Here is a 19,556-nt window from a genome sequence, read left to right as displayed (position 1 = left end):
GGGAGAACGACGTGAATGGAGTGTCGTGACGGACTTCTTAAACGAAAAGTGGGTCGCTGTCTGAGATTCAAGGACGCACTCGATCATTCTCCTCCGACCTCGCTCACAATTTCAGGTCACACATTTATCGGCCCGGAGAAGTGGCGAAAGGGCGTGTTCGACCCTTTCGACGGTGCACCAGACCATTTCTTTATTCGTTGCTTCGATGTCAAGAGTTCGATGCCTTGCGAAAAGGCGGACAGTACTCGACCAATTTGGTTGAACGTCTATCACTGTAACTATTCGTGTAATTAATTGTTTACATGTTTCGCCTCGAAACAATATTTAAAATTGTTTACTACTTTATCAAGATAATTTAAATTACTCATGTCGTTGTGTATAAATTTCTTTGTGTTTCTTGACATCTATTCTTCGCATGATGCGCGAAATATTTTCATTAACGGTTGCCATTATGGCTGTGCGTGACCCACACTTGTACTTTACCTAATACAGCACAGTTTACCTAATAACCTCTTTTTTTTCAAGTGCTGTCACTTTGTTAATTTTTTTTTATCAAAACATATTTAGTCCAGTCGCCAGGTCGAAAAAAGGGCGTCTACCTGGAAAGTATTCCGAACTTAAAATGTTTTGTCCCTTTCAAAGGAAGTGCAACATTTTTGGTACACCCTGTATACTTAAACACTATACCACTTGTAAGTTTTTTCGAAGTCAACCTTAGCACCGTTTCCCAGCAGAAAAAATTGTAATTAACATCGAATGAGCTACACATGTTCAAAGTCTTAAATTTCTTTGTGAGTCGAACCAACCCGATAAATCTGCAACGCGAGTCATCGATCGCGATCGACGCCATCGAGTGTGGAGTTTTGACGCACGCCGACGCAAAGTGCAACGAATTCCAAATGAGCCTACACCTATCGTGTGTTTCCTCGGCATGCTAATTTTACGTCCGCAGCCTTGAAACGAGATAAAAATTACGGCCGCGTCGTAGGAGCCACCGTGGCCGAAAATATACGTCGTGCCACACACGTATCTATTATTTACTCGACACGACGTTACAGAAGAATCCGCGGTCGAAGTTCTTCATCTTGACACTGGCATCGAGTCTACGAACAATGCACCGGGAGACACTTCACGATCAACGATCGCTAATTAACCGAGATAATGAAATTTCAGGGTCACGATACAGATAACGAGCTCGTTAACGCTACGTCATGTGAACTTAATTTGATTCCGTCCTGAAACCTTCAAGGCTAAGTAACTTTTTTGATAAGATCCAGACTCGTTAGCTTGCGACAGTGATGACAAGCTTTTCTTTGTTTCGAAGAAAAGTACCGTGGAGATGAAGATTTGTAGAACCTCTTCAGAAAGCAACAAGACTGGCAAATTCAAACGTCTCTGGGAGAACATGAAAAAATTTTCTCGTGGATGAATGTACCACGGATTTGGAAAACAAAATTTTTCTAGGGAAACGGTGGGTTGAGAAAACAGAGGATTTATTGTTGTACTATTTTGATTTGACGAAATTATTGCTGTTTAGATGTCCACAATTTTTCGAAATTCGAAAGTTTAGTGTTACAATACTTTTTGGGGCCATTATGTACGATTACACTAAAACTGGTGCAATTCTTGCATACGAAATTAATTTAATTAGTTATTTATTTATTGATGCCGCAAACCTAGTTTGGTTTATATGTAGCATACATTACTATAACACTTTACAAAACAATAGAAAAGTATTGGGTTGGCAAATAAGTTCGCTCGGTTTTTGTGATTTATTCCACTCTAAAAAACCGAACGAATTTATTTGCCAACTCAATATATAACGTAATATGTATAAAATCCTAATCTTACATTTCTGCATACGAAATTATAACAGTTTAAATATCGAGAATTTTTGAAAATTACTAAATACTTTTTGGAGATTCTGTATCTCCATTGAGCTGGACCTGGAGCTATGAACAAAAATGTTCGTGTATGCCGAATCGATTAGAATCACGAGCACGAAATTAGCATTATTACATCACGCCTACGAAATGTTGAATCACGCCATAATATTTGCATATGTACTTCTTAATCGGAGCAACGAAATCAGGATGAGTCACCGCCCCGTTACAAGAAACCTGCGCTGTTCTAGTATTTTTTTATTCTCTCTCCCACGACTACGCCTTGAGCTTGGCTCAATCAAGAGCTATTCTTTCCGCGCACAATACGAGCTCGAGTTAAATAGACATTGCGCTGACGACGCTGAACTTGACTTCGATTGGAAATCGAATGAATCGCTTTATCGGTCGACCTTCTCCGACGTTTTTAAACGAATCCAAATCATTCGAGTTTTACGAGACGTATCCAGAGTTCCGTTAAGAAAGAATCACATTTGCATATGTGTATTAGGGTAGACGTCATTTTAACTATGAAATTTTGAGCACCTTGCTTGGAAAACATCGTCGATCGAGATGAAGGAAACAGCTAAAAATGATTATTGTTAAATAATATAAAATAAATTTGTTCTTAAACGTGACATGTTCTCTTAAAATCCATTCTCATGTTAAATATGAAACTTGGCAAATAAAACAGAAATTTCAAACAAAAATTGTCAATTTTCATACTTCACGACCTGATACGATACTGTATATGTATGTATACAATTGTATATACAGACGTATAATAACATGTACAAGTGGAAACGAGGTAATTCCTTATGGAAATTATTCTTTTTCCTTGTATGTATAAACAATGACGCATCGAGGCGGCCATAATAGGGATAATGGGGTTTGGAAAATTACGTGTAACGGCGTAGTCCGAAATCTATTTCTGAAAACGTAAACGAAATTTCAACGCTGGGGAGCTATGGTTGTACACAACTTATTGACGACGCAGATCGAACGGTAAACAAGCCGCGGGCGAGTTTAGTTTTGTAAAAACAGCTACCGGTGCTACGTGCACACTGGAAATAATCACAAGTTTCGCAGCAATGTTGCAGAATGATTCAGAATGTTGCATTTTCACTCGGTGTTTGCGAAATCCACAAGCCAAATGTAAATGTTTATACGTATGAATTACAGTAGGTGTTGTACCAGCCTTTAGCCATTCTATTATACTATTCATTAAACTTTATTCTCAGTTCTCCAAAATCTGAATGAAAATCAATCACTAAGCTTTTTTACGCTTCTTTAATAAGTGGAGCACGATGAAATTAAATTCTTAAATTCTTTTAAAGTCTTCACAATTCTGTGTTCGTCATAAATGCATAAAATCTGCAGTCTATGACGTTTTGGAAAATCATACAGATTTCAAGTGTTCTTTCGAGAAGAGTCGATCATTGTCTCTGTAAACAAGAAACTGGAAATAGTAGAGTTGCGCTATCGTGACTGATTTACAGTCACCTCGGGAAACAAGTTAACGCTCTTATAAAACTGTTATCGAATATTGCCGCGAACGTTCACACTTTCGATTGCGTGCACGCGTACAAGTTCATGGAAAATGTGTTCTAGCACGTGAGGGATAACAGAGTTTGACATTTTCAGCAGCAATAGACACTTCGATGTATTATACATATTTGATAAGCTGGTGAGTCGTTCTCGCAGCGATTGTACTTGCATGTAAAACGGAAATACAGTGTTGCACGCGCGCGTTACGAGGTCCATATTTGCATTCGCAGTTTCACACGTGCGTTTATATTTTACGTCGTTTTATTGCGTCTCTCATTCATTTCCGGCCAGATCACCGACGAACGAAAATAAACGTTTATATTCAGATTTGCAGTCATTTTCTCTTACGTTGCTTCGGAATTAATGTTGACATTATTGAAAACGTTTGGTTATATACAGACTGCGGATGTTATGCATTTTATTATGCATTTACAACAACAATTGGTACGGACAATTTAAGCAGTGGACATATTATAAAAACATTTTGGAACATCAACGTATTAGTTTCAGCTTATTGAAATAATGAAAAGAAGGAAGACATTTATATTCAGCTTCTAAGATAATAGAAAATATATTTTCATTTCCCTTTCTTGCAATTGCCGTGGACAAGTTTAATTTTGCATGATAATTAGTGCTGATAAAACTAATATCATGTCCCGTACGCAAGCTATAATTATCGCGGTCATCGTTTGTGTAACGCTGGTAGCCAATGCGCCGAGGAAAACAATGAGTCTATATTATTCTGTTTTTGTTTACTACCTCCATGAATCTAATTGTGCATTCAGCTACGCAGCATGATTTCAGAGATTAATGCGTTGTGAATTCGTATTCACTACGTATCCAGAAAGCGAGTAATTTATTTCCAAAACATATAATGTTCATTGCATTCTACATACTATCGACTACTTTCCACCATTATTAAGGCATTTGTCATAACGGAGCACCAGTTTTTGTGTCCCCGCTTCATAGAAAGGTGCCGCGTGAACCAAGCGCTCACGGCCTCTTTGATATCACGCAGAAATGACCGTGAAATTTCTGGGAAATGACTTGAACGTGACAAAATTGCGAACAGGTTGTTGCCACGAACTTTTTCGTTGAACATGGCCGGCATTCGTTTATGCATGTTTTCACGATCTTCGAGAAACCTTCTGAGAACACGTTTCATTTTGTCACGGTTCGCAAAAACAGACTCGTTAGCAGGAATGTGGCGGGCAGAAAAATTAGACAGGCCAATTAATGTGAAATAATCTTAATTCGTGCAAAGTAAACTTGTGCATGAATTATGAAATTGGCTTGGAGGTATGAAATATTTAACTTGAATTTTCAATGTGCTCATCATATTCAGCGTACTTTCGTGCATTTCTGACAAAAATAGAAACGTACCATTTAAAGCAGTGGACGTGTTAAAAAGATTTAAGGACATCGGTTAATAAGATAATTAAAAGAACGATTTTTTTATGCGGTTCCTTGGCTTGTAATCGATGCAGACGATTTTTACTTTGCATAAAGAACCGCAATCTAGTTATTTCTATTTGAATTGATCTAGAATTTTGGATATATAATTGTTCCATGAACTGGAACAATCTTAGCTGGCGGCGTGCTCAAAATTTCATAGTTGCACAATTCCGGCACGCAGGAAGTCAACAGAACACCAATCATTCATACAAATCGGACACGTTAAAAATCAGTCAACCATGTTATCCTCTCAATTGCAACGGACACGGTCTATTTTAATCGACATCGTCACGGAAAAGCTGAGTGTGCAAGTACGTTTTCCGTGCCGCGTGTGCTATAGGTTTTCGGTGTAGCAGATTGTTGTGTCCAGGCCTGATCGCGTTGATGCGTCAGCTGTTCGCCGAGTCAGGCCTGGTTTCGTTGTTCCACGAGACACGTCGACGTCACGGTGAGCGCACAGCCCTCGCAGACAAGTATTTAATGTCAGCGAGGCGCATTCGTTACTCCGTTTTAATCGATCGCTCTGTAACAACTGGAATTAGTTCTCGGGTCCTCACCCCCGGAGGTCGGAGGTCGAGGAATTGCGGCGGAATCAGGTCGGAGGCCCCGCGCCAGTACGGTGAGGGGTAGGATACGTGGATTTTTGAGGGTTGGAGGATTGGAAGGTTGATAGGTTGGAGGATTGGAGGGTGCGGCGCTGAAACGGGCCGCTCTAGACCAGCTAAAGTTGAAGCGAAGGGGAAAGGAAAGTTCTTTTCACTAGACCGCGACGATATCGATTCGGTGGGAGGTGTGTGTGCGAGTAACAGAAAATTCGCAACCCCCCTGCCAACCCCTACGACCGCCTACACACCCCGTTTTCGTCGGCTTTCGTTCGCGCCGCGTGACGTCAGGAAGTTTGTCGAGGGCGTATTTTAATACACGGCGTCATAGACGTCGTCGTACAACGAGTCTGTGTAGGTAGTAACCTGAACTTTTACCGCAATTATTTCTGCACCACCCAGTAGAACCGGATCCTGACCAGACTAATGAAATAGGATTTGAAAGGCTAGAGGGATTGAATGCTATAGAGTTGCCCCTTGCAACAATACTTGTTGTACAACATTTTTAGGAAAGCTCGTTGTGCACTTTGGGAGAATAATGATGATCGTTTATCAGTAGATTATAGGGGTGGGCGGGCATCCGGAAATTCGGGTCGGGAACTCGATAATTTTTATTGTTCAGAGACCCGAACGTCGCAGATTTCGACTTCGGGTACACGAGTACAGTAAAGTCGCGATCTAGTTCCCTGAGGATCTCCACGATCACTGTCCCTTCACCTCACCCTTGCACTGGGGAGCATCCCCGCGAGGGGCCAAGAAAAAGGAGCGGTCGACGCAGTCATACAAAAATAGTTTCCCTACACGATCTCTGTCCCTGCTCGGAACAGGCGATGGGAGCTCACGACTTTACTGTATCACTAATTTTTGGGTACTCGCCCACCCCTAGTAGATTATAAATATGACTAGACTGCGGGTCTTTATGCAAGATAGAAATTTTCTGCATCGATTGCGGGAAGCAGGTGTAAAATAAAATTTGATTTCATCCCTTAATGACTCTCTTGCATTAAAGACAATATTACAATATTCTTCAATTTTTAATAAATGCATAAAAATCCGCAGTCTAAATATGATTATCGAATACAATGTTGTCAGAGTAATTAGAAATCCATTCAAAGTAATTAGAACTCCATTCACAGAATGGAGCGAATGTTGTGAATATAATAACAGTGGAACATATTTCGATTTCTGTTTTAGGCACTGCTGTACCTCATACAGTTGCTGGACCCGATTGTCAAAGGCGACTACGTTATTGCCTATTTCCATACGTTAACGACTAGCAACAACTATCCCAGCTTACACTGGTTGCGGGAGGTTTACAACGTGCTTCCTTACAAGTAAGTGATATTAAGAAACCTCATCATATCAAGAATTTAAAGGTTCCACTGTGGTAACAGTTTCTATGTATAATATTACAATACTGTCAGCAAATATACCAAACGTTAATGTATTGTCTTCTGTAGGATGAAATATATTCGCATTGATTCAGTATGAAATTGGAAATTAAATATTTCTGTGTATTAAATTATGAAACAAATATTCCGAAACTGTTCATTATGATCCCTCTGAGACAATCTCAGTATTAGCTGCAAGGAATAGTTAAAGTCAGTATAGTTCATTAGTCATAGTCTCTTTCTAGACTGTCATTTCACTATAGAATATTATTCATTTTTATATAGATATACTCGAGCATCACTTGAATGTGCATCAGTGATATACTGTGATTTATTTTGACGTGGATAAACACCGAGAACAATCTATGCGGTTGTTTATCTGCTTTATATGTAATTCGATTCCGAGACCTTCGGAGCATACGTGTACCGATGCGTAGAACTGATGCAAGAGTAGTTGTGATTTCGTGTTATCGACTGACGTAGCCACAGATAGAATTAATAATTGAGGAGAATTATATTTTATATAACCAGTGTGTGTGTGACAAAACAAAATTCCATTTATATGGAAATAGATTTGAATGCTGAATATTATACGGGCTTCTTCAGTCGAGAATTTCATTATTTTCGTACATTTACATCAAATTCGTATTAAAGTAAATTGTGGATCAATTATTCATCTTCTTACAGGTATAAGAAGAACCTCAAACACTTCTACATCGTCCATCCGACTTTCTGGACCAAGGTTAGTGCTCGCCATTACCGTTTCAGAAACTCGTCGTAATCCCACAGCTACTTATTTTTTATCGCATCGTAAATTATACAGACATAATTTTTATACGATACTTTCCCTCGCAAATCGTCTAAAATTTTTCTTCATAAAAGTCAAATACTTCTGCGATGCAGGATCATTTTGTTCCCTTTTTACGCAACAGCTGCCACTATTTTTTATTTTGCAATTGATGAAATTAGAGGTAGCCTTAGAGGCTACAAATTAGAGGTTAATTTAAAAAAAATAAAAAATATTGGTGTCTGCAGCGGAACCGCTAAAATCAATCCTAAAAATTTGCAACAGAAGATATGATTAAGACACTTTTTTGTGCACACAATGGTACAGAAGGTAGGGGATGAAAGCGATAACAATCTCGAGATTTTCAAGCGAACATTAAATCGTATTTGGTTCTTTACACATCTAGTGTAAATCAACATAGTATAATCATGTTAAACATTATGTAATTTTATATTTAGTAAAATTGGCCGTTGAACTTGTCATTTAGTATACCGACGTGACTAACGTAGGTACTAACTCGTGCTAGAAGTTTATTCTTTCTATTTGAAGTATATTGATCAAGTAAAGTAATATAAATCACCTGTATAGATGCTCCTTAAATTAAAGAACACAATCTGGAAATACGATACACAAATTTTGTATATCATAGGGTTAATTAATAGGTCCTCGTTACCTTAATAAAAAAGAATAACGGTAAGTAGGACCTTTTAATTAACCCTACGATGCTTGAGGGTGGGTTGAAAAATATTCCGAAAATTCGATCAGGTACTTATCATCGGTATTTCCAGATTGTTTCTTTAATTTAAGGAGTATCTATATGTATAGGTGATTTACATTATGCGTACAATAAAATTAGACAATAAAAAGGAATAATCTTATAGTGGCTAGTACTAGCATGCTGCAGATAATTTGGTGCATACACGTGACGTTTTTCCTTGTAACGTCAGACCTGATACTAGTAGCGAACGTATTATTATAGTGCGTGCGTCGTAGTGATCGATTAATTTTCCCTCTAATTTATGCCTCCGTTACCTGTTCCAGATGATGACGTGGTGGTTCACAACATTCATGGCGCCGGCAATCAAGCAGAAAGTCCACAGTTTACCCGGCGTGGAATATCTGTACGAGGTGATGTCGCCGGACCAGCTGGAAATCCCGGCATACATCACAGAATATGACATGACGGTGAGGATTCTTGTACTTAACGAGTACTGAATAATACTAGGGCACGTCTCCTACATTTGGTTCGTGCGTTATCATTAAACTGCGACTCATTATGCAAAATGGAAATTATCTGCATCGATTCCAATGCCACAGGAACCAAATAGAAATTCATTTTTCTCGTTGGTAGCTTCGTTGACTTGTAAATAATGAATCGATATTTTTAAACACTCTTCCAATTTTTTAACTGTTCAATACGACACACATTTTTATTATAAAGCTTCGAAGAAACTTGCTTTCTTTCATTGTTCGTGTATGCTTCTTTACCACCCATTTTTACACACAAATCGGTTGCGACTCTTGGTTTAGTCATCAACAGAATTAGATTAACAAGTAACGATGATCAAACAATCTGAATCCCGCTTATTCACACCATCATTATTGTCATTATCTGATACGTTAACGCAATTTACTCGAGTGCAACTCGACCCAAGGTTAAAAGCGAACAATAATAAATTCTAATTGTCTAGCAGTGTGTGTGTCCGTTGAAATTGTTAGATGTTTCTCCAATAGAAGAATTTAATTGGTACCTGGAACAATGGAGCTTTTATTGTTCTGCCATCCAATCGTTCACTCCTGTAAAATTTGCACTTTGTTCCAGCCAACAATTATATTACTCAATTTAATTATTGTTCTCCCATCAAACCATCAATTCTTCATTTTGTTCTTCAAGTTGTTCCGTCAAACCCTGATCTCCTTTATAAATTTTCACTTGATATCATCCGACGTTGCTCCAGCCACCAATTCAAACAATGTACATACACCCTTAATGAATATTCCTTTATGTCGATCGTAGATAGTGCAAATAAACAATTTAATGATTTCGGCGCTACAAGTTCGATCAAATGTTACTCACTCAGCAATTTTGCAGTTTAACCTTCCGTCTGTCGCAACCGATCTGAGAGGCACAGCGCGATCATGTAGGTACCTCTTAGGTACCTCGAAAACAGTCACCCCCACCCTTGGGAAGGGCCCAAAAGAACGGCTCTACGATTATAGACCTCACCAAGCGCACTATTTCCCTAACAGCAGTTGTATAAATGAACTAAATTAGGTGTTTATCATATTTTTTGAATGTGGGCCCGTCAAGCACATTGCGCCCGAACTCGGCGGTCCAGATATTGCGCCCGACGGAAGATTAAATTGTTCTCTTTACAGACGCAAAATTTCTCTTGAAAATGGTCCACATTTGGTTCGAAGCGTCGAGAACAATTTAAATTGCAAAATTGCTTAGTGAGTAATATTTGATCGAACCCGTGGCGCCGAAATCATTAAATTGTTTATATACAGCCTTAAGGTCGGTTTATCTTAGCCAGTTCAGGCCAGTCGGACAGAACCTTACTACCCTGCGTTTATTTTAACTTTTCGTAAAATACTGGATACAACAGCAGGGTAGTAAGGTTCTGTCCGACTGGCCTGCACTGGCTAAGATAAGCCGACCTTATTAGCCGTACTTATTGGTTCAGGGAATCGAAACACATAAGTGGCTTCGAGTGCAAGGAGTTGGACCATCGCCTCTGGCACTGGATCACCGCCTAATTGAAGGATATTCATTCGTTACAGATAAACGGGATGAGGTACTACCAGCCGGACCCGATCACCTCGTCGCCGTCGACGTCCACGTAACTCTCGATCAGCATTCGATTCCCATCCAGCGAAGAATTGGACAGAGCGCAGACAGGCCGGCTGTCCGACGCAATGATGGCACGATCACACTCGCGCGTGTTCCTCGACTGATCATCGTGCGCAGCTTCCGCAGCATTCTCGCGTGCTAAGAACTCGGGACATGTCGAGCTCCACGAACGGAAGAATATCCCCGAAAGAGCAAGTTGCCGTTCGCAAGGCCGTTGCTTCCGTGACGAATCTCCGAAGCCGCCGGAAACCATCAATGGTCGCTTCGTCGAAGTGCCTCGAAACGGAAGTCTGAAATGCTGGAGTACGTCGTCGCTGCGGATTTGTTTCTCGAAGTGATCGCTGATAGGTCAAGAAACCACTGCCACTGAGAGAAAGATAGAGCAAGATCTTCGTCGAGTAATTTGGTCCTACGTCTCGGTGCTGAACGATCAACGTTTACATCTCGGTACACACATACACAGAGATACTTGTACACAAACATAAGAAACACGCGAACACAAACAGATACACACACACACACACGAGGTAATTGAAAGAGATCGATCGTGGAGGAATTGTTATTCGCTGGAAGCGAGTATCCGGCTGCCAAAACAACAATAATCAGTATTGTCGTCGTGTTGTCGTCGCGTAGGGTGCTTCGAGAGCCCTGTTCTTGTACATATTAACGCTGCTCGTCTTCAAGGACGACGATGATCGCCGACGGCACACGGGGAATTGGCGACGGCGACGACGACGAACACCGGAGCAACTGACGGCTTAAAACGCAAACTGTCGAACGCTTTCTGTTATTTTCTTATCCATCGTTATATACACAGCGAAAGAGCGTCTGTTCGACTTATTGTACATCGTATTTTATTATGTAACGTCGGCGACGAATCGTATTTTCGATACGCGCGGTTAATCGATGGAGTGCGACCACTCGGCCGAAAGGAAGCGTGCAGAGCTGGTTCCTTCCGTGGTGCTGCGGCTTCGGTTATTTGCCGTCGATATCTTGGACTGTGGTTTATGCGATTACACGTGTTGATGACGAATCGAGTGTGCTTTCACCATTCCCGCGAAATTAGCTTCTAATCTGTTTCACGTAGGAAGACGTCACGAACACGCATCGAAGTTAAATATTGTTTAACCCTCGGACGGCAGACTATTCTTATAACTGTATAACTGATGACCTGTAGGACTGTTTTATTTATCAAGTTTTTAAAACATATTTTCGACGGTGCTTCTGGTAGACGCGTTAATCTCTCTAGTGTCCCTAATGAAGCACCAGAAACCGAGTAATCAAATGACGACTTTGATACTCCTTGAGACTCCGCCGTCGAAGGGTTAATGTTAACAGTAAGTGTTGCTAGCGACGAGTTCATTATCATCCCAGGAAAACATCTGTTTTGAATTTATAATAAATTAAATTATATATTGGTTACATTGGAGTTCATTTAATTCGCATTTCAAGGGGTTGACCAGGGTACAGCATTGTTGAAGCTTACAAAATCGATTACCGCCTTTTCGGCAGCTCGAACTGATCCCTCAGATCAGGAAAGTCGTGAATGAAAACTTTAAAGGAGGAATCATTGATTTTGAAGTGTCCAAGATTGTTGTAACCCTTCAAAATAATTATTTACAGAGCGACACGTTTTGTCGATTTCAATGACCTTGAAATAGGTCTTTCCATGTTTTGAATAACTTTGCTTATACTGAATAAAATGTTCGTTTTCTTCGCAATTTAATTGTTGTCTTCGATATAAACAAAAGTTTTCCGCAACCACAAAACGCATAATCAGGCCCAAATTAATTCTGAGCTAATGGTTACACCATCCCGATCATACAATATCTTACAGTACATATCTCACAGATTCTAACACAAGAGATGTATTTTAATATAACAGCGAAACATAAGCAAAGTTACTCAGGACACTGACCTTGACAACATATCTGAAGATCGTCGAAATCAGTGAGATGTGCTTCTCCGTAATTATCTCTATTCTCATGAACATGCGAGTCGATTCTACTTCTCTGCACCAACCTACAATGTCCGACCCGCGATAATAAGTATACTGTTCGTTCAATTTTTCATTAACACGCGAAATTCCCGTATCGCAAGTTCCTGAACTGACGAGTAAACTGCCATCTTGAATTTCTCTCTTCCATACTTAAACCCGAATTTTGAGCAAGATAGTGAAATTGTTCAGTTGTTCAAAACTTTTATAGTTCAATGATATATTATTGAGAAACAAGAATTTCCAATGGACATGAACAGACTTCTGTCGGGCATCGTGCTTTCGGTTAACTTGTATTCTAATTTATCGACAGGCGAACCTCGTCGATTTTAGATCTACAAGTGTTCTGACGCCTTTCAGTACTCGATATCAATCGATTTAGCTGTTACAGTAGAACCTCGCTGGTTGGAACAGAGTTGTGTTAAATTACAATTGAATTACTTCACGAATTCTAATTACGGAGTAATTCAATTACATTGTATTCGATTATTTCGTAATTCGAAATTCAGCCGCCTCATTCAATTAAATTACAAGGTAATTTGTAATTCTGGTCTCTTATTCAATTAAATAACAAGGTAATTTGTAATTCCGGTGTCTTATTCAATTAAATTACAGAGTAATTTGTAATTCTGGTCTCTTATTCAATTAAATAACAAGGTAATTTGTAATTCCGGTGTCTTATTCAATTAAATTACAAGGTAATTTGTAATTCTGGTCTCTTATTCAATTAAATTGAAATGTAATTCGATTCTACAATTGTACAAAGTACAGTGTAATTATGAATTATATAATAGAAGAATAATAATTCAGTAATTCAAATACTGTGTATATAAAATACAATGTAATTCAATTACAATGTATTTAAATTAGCATAACTCTGGGTTGAGATCTCGTTTCTTGCATCGAATCCTTGTTGAAAGTTCTAACATCTCATGGTGGGGGATTGCGGTGACTACTGTGCGTGCCTCGCAAGAACTCCCGAGAAAGGAGGCGGGTCCTGATTGGTCAGAGGGGGCCACGTCACACGCTATAGTGCAGGCCAGGACACCGTAGGGGGCCCTCGAACTCCTACCACCAACCTCTCGAATGGATAACACTCGCGTTCGTTGGTGCCTCCTGTCTTTCCTACGTGCATCCTACTGTACATTGAAAGACCGAATTGTTAATGGCATAAACACTGACTCACAATCGATTCCTCATCGACACAGAACAATCAATCTGTCCGAGAGGGCAAAATGAGCTAATTGCCGAGGTCGTGCTCGCGGTTCAATTCTAGGCTAGAAGAAGCAATAAACTTAAGAGCTTTCTCGCGACACATATACATGTACACGTGTATATCTCGGGAGACAGAAATCGTTATACTCGTTGTTAAGCATTTTTAGCGTTCGTGGAATGAGAAAGAAAGTTGATATATATATACATACGTGTTAACTGGCGTCGATTAGCCTGTTTCGTTTGATTTTCTCTCTCGCATCGTTTCCACCCCGCGGACACGTTCACCCCATGTTTCATCAAACGATCGATAAAGTCGATTTCTACCGTACGACGAAACCGTAAAATCGAATTGATTTTTAACCCTTCGTGGTCCCGTTGTCGATTTAATATAAATATATATAAATATATAAAAGTAAAAATGCTATAATAAAAATTAAAGTATTAATGTGTAAGAGATAAAGAAAAAGTATATATGTATATACATATATATATACGTAAATATAAATATATATTTTGTTTTCGATTGCGGATCCGGAGGAATCGAATGTAAATCTGGACCCCAAAGGGTTAGAACGCAAGACAATGGGTTAATTGACTCCCTCGGTCGGAGATGCGTGCCATCACGTGATTTTTGTGTGACTTTACTTCTGTATAGTACGTGCTTGATCGTCGAACTACCTTTTTTTATTACGTTTTTATTATTGCTTTGGTGATGCTACGCTAGATATATATATATATATATGTATATGTATATGTTGTAATGCCAGTATACTGTGTTTTGTTAATGACAAAAAAAAAGGAAGAAAGAATAGTAGAATGATATATAATTGAGAGAATCTGAACTCGGATAATTTTTTGTGCCTTTCCCTCGATTTCGCCGGCCCGTTCTCATTACGGCGACGCGCCACTGACGCATCCTGTGCGGTGAGGAGTATTGGTTTTCATTCATAATCGATTAGGTGTACGGCACGTTGGACTATACAAAAAGCAAGCTTTCTAATCTTATTCTTCCAAATTCAATTGCCGTGCGAAGAAGTCATAGAATTTGGAATTGACGGTAAAAGTACAATGTTCAATGGAAAAGCAATGTAAGTCAATATTATAAATCGTTGCTCAATAAGTTCGCACCATTTTTACATGAAACAACTCGTATGTCGTTCATTCATGAGAAATGTGACACAACTCAAAATATATTTCTAAAAACAATTATAATAATACGTATATAAATTGTGGTGTACTTTATAACTAATGTGCATGACAATTAACCCAGTATCTAAATAACAACAAATTATTTTACATTTCTAAGTTGGTGATACATAATAAAAAATTTGTACCGAACAAACAAACAAACAGACAGACAGACAAGAAAGCGAACTAATAAAAACTTGGTAAAAAGAATTAGCAATTTTTGGGTAATTTCATTTATTAATTAATTTATGAATGGACGATACGTTTTATAACTTATACTGACCAGTGATGATGCCAATGTTTGATATCGCTCTAATATCGTTGAATTTTTTATCAAAAGAATTTCTACTGAAAAATATGGTGCTCGTTTAGTCCAGCATGCTTCACATCCCTCTCATTAAAATCAGAATTTTCGGATTGCGAAGCTCATCCGCACAGAGACTGTGCCAAATGATCCATCTCGATCACCGAAAGGATCAATTTCGCGAAAGTTTATCCATTCGTTTGAACCAATACACAGACGAGACGAATGGCTCGACAAGAAGATCGATAGATCCTCGATCTGGCCAGTTCGAACTCGCGTGAACCTACGTTTTACGTTTAACGATCTCGCTGTCCGTCCCTGACAATCGTTTATAGTAAATAGAGAATTGTCGCGTAATGCGTCGTCCATGCATTATCCTCATCACTATCATTCAGATCTCGGAAATGGATCTGCATTCTGTGGGAATTCATCCACGAAAGTAGTTCGCTGAAGATCCTAAATGACAGTTGCGTGAGTTTTAATGGAACACAGCTTTTTCGTGTAGACTGTGATCAATCTATAATTAATCTTTTGCGGACGAGGATTATCGAAAAAATTAAGCTTATTTTGAACTGAAATCTTAAAAACTGACAAAAGTGGAACATTGTACTGATATATTTCGTTACTTAAATAGGTAAATAACGAAATCCGTCTGCAAGGGGTTAATGGTAAAATATGTTTTTACCGAGATGATTTAAAAGAAATGGCAAATCAAATGGAAATGTTGAAATTCATAATCCGATGACTATGTTCCGACAATTGTATGATAAACATGATTACATACAATTGGAAAGACAGGAAGAACAATTCAGTTTTGAAATATGGACTAATACTAAAAGTGCTCGGCTGTTCTAATATTACAAACGAAAGTGCTCGTGTAATTGTCACGTTCCTACAGAATGCAAGTCATTAAAAAGCGTAGCAGTTTGGACAACAAGGTATTGTTGTAAGTATTGATGAGAGTGCCCGCGCGACCTGACGAGGGAGGCGTTATTGTTGCGATGCGAGCGGTCGTAGAAAGGTCGAAGATTGTGACAATATGTAAGTGCGTGCTTAGGCGAGTGATACCTAAGGCTATGGCGGATTTTTAAAGTCCTGGGGTAGTCGAATCGAGTAACAAACGGGAACTATGCTTCACTCGATGCATACGATATTCGTATCGATCTTGTTTCGACCTGTCGGCCATAAATTTTACGAAAAGTAGAGGGTTAAACATAAATAATAACCATACTAAGAATCGTGCGCATTCTTGACAACAATGAATAGGTGAAATATTACATTATCTTTAACCTATTAACCCTTAGCCCTCGAGTGGTGACTCATGGCCATTATTGAAAATATTGTTTACATTATTAAATATGTTGGCATCTAATCAATTACTCAATATTTAAGTATTGTATGATGTATTATATCAATTTCGTGTTCATACAAAGAAGAGAATTAGAATGGAATTTATTCTAGGTCGGAAGAAATGTTTAATTTTCGAGTTAAAATAGCTCCGAGTGCAAAGGGTTAAAATTGTTAACACGGAATATCAACTTCTGTTTAACTCCTGTCTGGCTAACAATTTTTATTTTGCACAAAAATTTAATGACTGCAGCCAAGAAATCGTTGTAACCTATGAAGCGACCCTCGAGGGAGTGACGACTCTTCAAAATGCGTACCTTAGTATAAAATATAATCTTGCTTGTCGCAGTAACTGAAGTAATCTTTCAAATGTAAAATGTTGGACGATTGTACTGCATGTCCTCCGAACGTCGAGGAATTAGAACTACGAGAACGTTACTTCGAATGAATATTTCAACAAAAGATCAAGGGTTAAACAGCGGTTGAATTGCCAAATGAAAGACAGGAAAGAATTGTGTCGAAGATCAAAAGTTCAGTACTTGTTCGGATCAAAATTAACGAAGTCTTCCAGGCTAAGAATGTGATGCTTTTGTCGGAGATATAGAAGGCGAAGTAAAGTGGGAATAAAAAGAATCAGAGTCGCCAGATTAGGTTTGAGGAGAAGAAGTTATCCTCTTTCTGCCAATACCACTGGATCAGTCACGTGACATGTGACGCGTCACGTGACCGAGTCGTAGAAGGGGAAGGTAGAATGGGGACACGAGTTTTAACACTGTGAACCTACCACTGCTGTTCAAATGACCGATTTCACATTTTTTATTTTACAACTATTAAAATTATACTGCTACCTCCATGAAGAACGTATCAATTTTATTTCATACTATAATAAAAATTGTACACGATCCAAGTAAATACAAGTAAATAAAGATATTAAACGATTGGTAGGTTCAATCTTAATCTGACGACTCTGGTACCAATTGTGCCAATCATTTTTCGTCCAGAATGGGATCAATGGAAAGGTACGGTTTGGACAAAGACGATGCAGTCATTGTGCGCAGAAATAAACAATTGAAGATGGCGTTTCGAATTGTATGAAAACCGGTCTATCGCCTACGCAGGGACTTTAAAACGGACAGTCGAAGGTTAGCTTCACGCTTAGAGGAGTAAATATATCCGTTCGACAAAAACAAAAAGTCGAACGTTATTCCCCCGCTTGTAGGGTGAAATGAGAATGACGTAACAAAAGAAGAGAAGCTTGCTAAGTGTGGCGGTAGTTTCAGTCGGTGCCGTTTAACTTTTAGGGAACCACGTTTACTTTCCGAACTTTTTTCTCGTCGTGACACGGCCCTGAACAACCCCATACCCCGGTCATGGAAATCTCAATTTCCGTTTCGATTGCGACTCGTTAATGCAGCGTTGCGCAATAATGGCGGTGGAATGACGATTTCGTTCGATGCGTTAAAGAAACGTAACCATGTTTGCACGCGATATCGCATTTCGAGTTGTTATTCTTGAGTTATAACGGCGACCAGCTGAATTATTTGAGTATTCAGCGGCCGACAAGCATGAGAGACCGCTGTTTACCTTGCACATTTTCGCCTCGAACAATGTTGTCTTCGAAGCTGCTAAATACACATTTGCAATTTGCAAAGATTAATACGAAAATTATAAAAATTCAGTGGAGCTACATTACACAAGTTATGCAAGCAGTTCCAACAACTCGATTATAAGCACTGCATTTTAAAAACATTAATAGTAATTGTCATTCCTAGACTGCGGATTTTATGCATTTGTGACAGAATTGAGTAGGTGCAATTTAAAGGGTATTAATTTATCGGTTTCAGCTTGTTGAAATCATTAAAAGATGAAAGGAATTTATAATTGGCTCCTCTTACCCATAATTGATGCAAACGATTTTTATTTTGCATAAAAATTCACGGTCTAGTTAAAAGAATTTAAGAATCAGAATAAATTCGTTAAAGGAAAGAAGAAATTTCTGTTTAAATGCAATTATAGTCCGTTACCTATTCATTGTTCTTTGAAGATAAATAGTGGTCTGTTATTTTTGCGAACCGCTGTGCAATGTGTACATCGGTTAATAATTGATTGCGAAATTATTTCGATTCTATCGCGATGAGGAATTGTAAAAATGTTGTTTGAACTAAAAGAAATTATTATTGCAAACGGAGAAAGTGAACTTCAATGGTCAACGAGCTTCGTTCCACCTACGATATGCGAACTATAAAAGACAAAGTACTCGCGAACGTTATCGAAGATGAATTTTATAAGAAGACTATATTACCGATTATGAAACCAAATGGATAAATATTTTGAAGTTATGAAATATAAATTGATAAATGTTTACGCGCTAAAGATAAACGAGAGCCTCCTGAAACGGCGAAAACTATTGTTACCCTGTTAAGTGCGGTGTTTGTACAAAAATGATGCATATTTTATTTGACTCTTCCTTCAGGAATCGTTAAACTGTTCTTTGTCTAAGGTGAATCAGATTTTTTAGAAGCGTATAAAAGCGTTGATACGACTACGGACGAGACCGTATGTTTCGGAAACTACACGTGCATTGTGTGTATGTATAAGCGTACGTATAATGATGTACCGGTTAATTATTGTAATTGTTGTCGCGATGGTATAGATTCTATTAACTAATCGAATGTATATTTTTCTCTCGGTGCCGATGCACAACCTCGCCCCTTCATCTGTTCCCTTCTGTTCGTTCTTTTTATATAGATCAAGCAATAAACGTATTGGTTCAAAATCATTGCTCTTCTGACTTTTCCCAATTAAGTCATAAATGTATTATAAAAGTACAACCTTTAAAAACTTGTTTAAATGTGGACCAAACGACCTGGGTTTTTTCGAGACGTTAGAAGGATTAGTTTACTAGCTAATGTATAAATAATTTCTTTGTTTAAATTGATATTGGTCGCAATTGCGAAGGAAAATGTCAAGGTCTCGATTTTTAAATCTT

At 38.6% G+C, this 19,556-nt stretch overlaps 1 protein-coding gene across 2 annotated transcripts in view; it reads left to right on the top strand.

Moving 5' to 3' along the window:
- Gdap2 (ganglioside induced differentiation associated protein 2) overlaps positions 1-19,343 on the top strand; it is a 101,352-nt gene extending 82,009 nt beyond the window's left edge. For both annotated transcript variants that reach the window (XM_076432295.1, XM_076432296.1), the window contains exons 9-12: positions 6,680-6,819; positions 7,564-7,618; positions 8,705-8,848; positions 10,448-19,343. In XM_076432295.1, coding sequence (XP_076288410.1) covers positions 6,680-6,819; positions 7,564-7,618; positions 8,705-8,848; positions 10,448-10,510 — 402 coding nt within the window. In that variant the 3' untranslated portion in view covers positions 10,511-19,343. The remainder of the gene's footprint in view (positions 1-6,679; positions 6,820-7,563; positions 7,619-8,704; positions 8,849-10,447) is intronic.
- Positions 19,344-19,556: the final 213 nt, after the last annotated feature.

The sequence above is a fragment of the Lasioglossum baleicum genome, chromosome 10 (assembly GCF_051020765.1).
Source record: "Lasioglossum baleicum chromosome 10, iyLasBale1, whole genome shotgun sequence".
NCBI lineage: Eukaryota > Metazoa > Arthropoda > Insecta > Hymenoptera > Halictidae > Lasioglossum > Lasioglossum baleicum.
The sequence above is the reverse complement of the archived record's forward strand: the minus strand, read 5'-3'. Positions and strand labels throughout refer to the sequence as shown.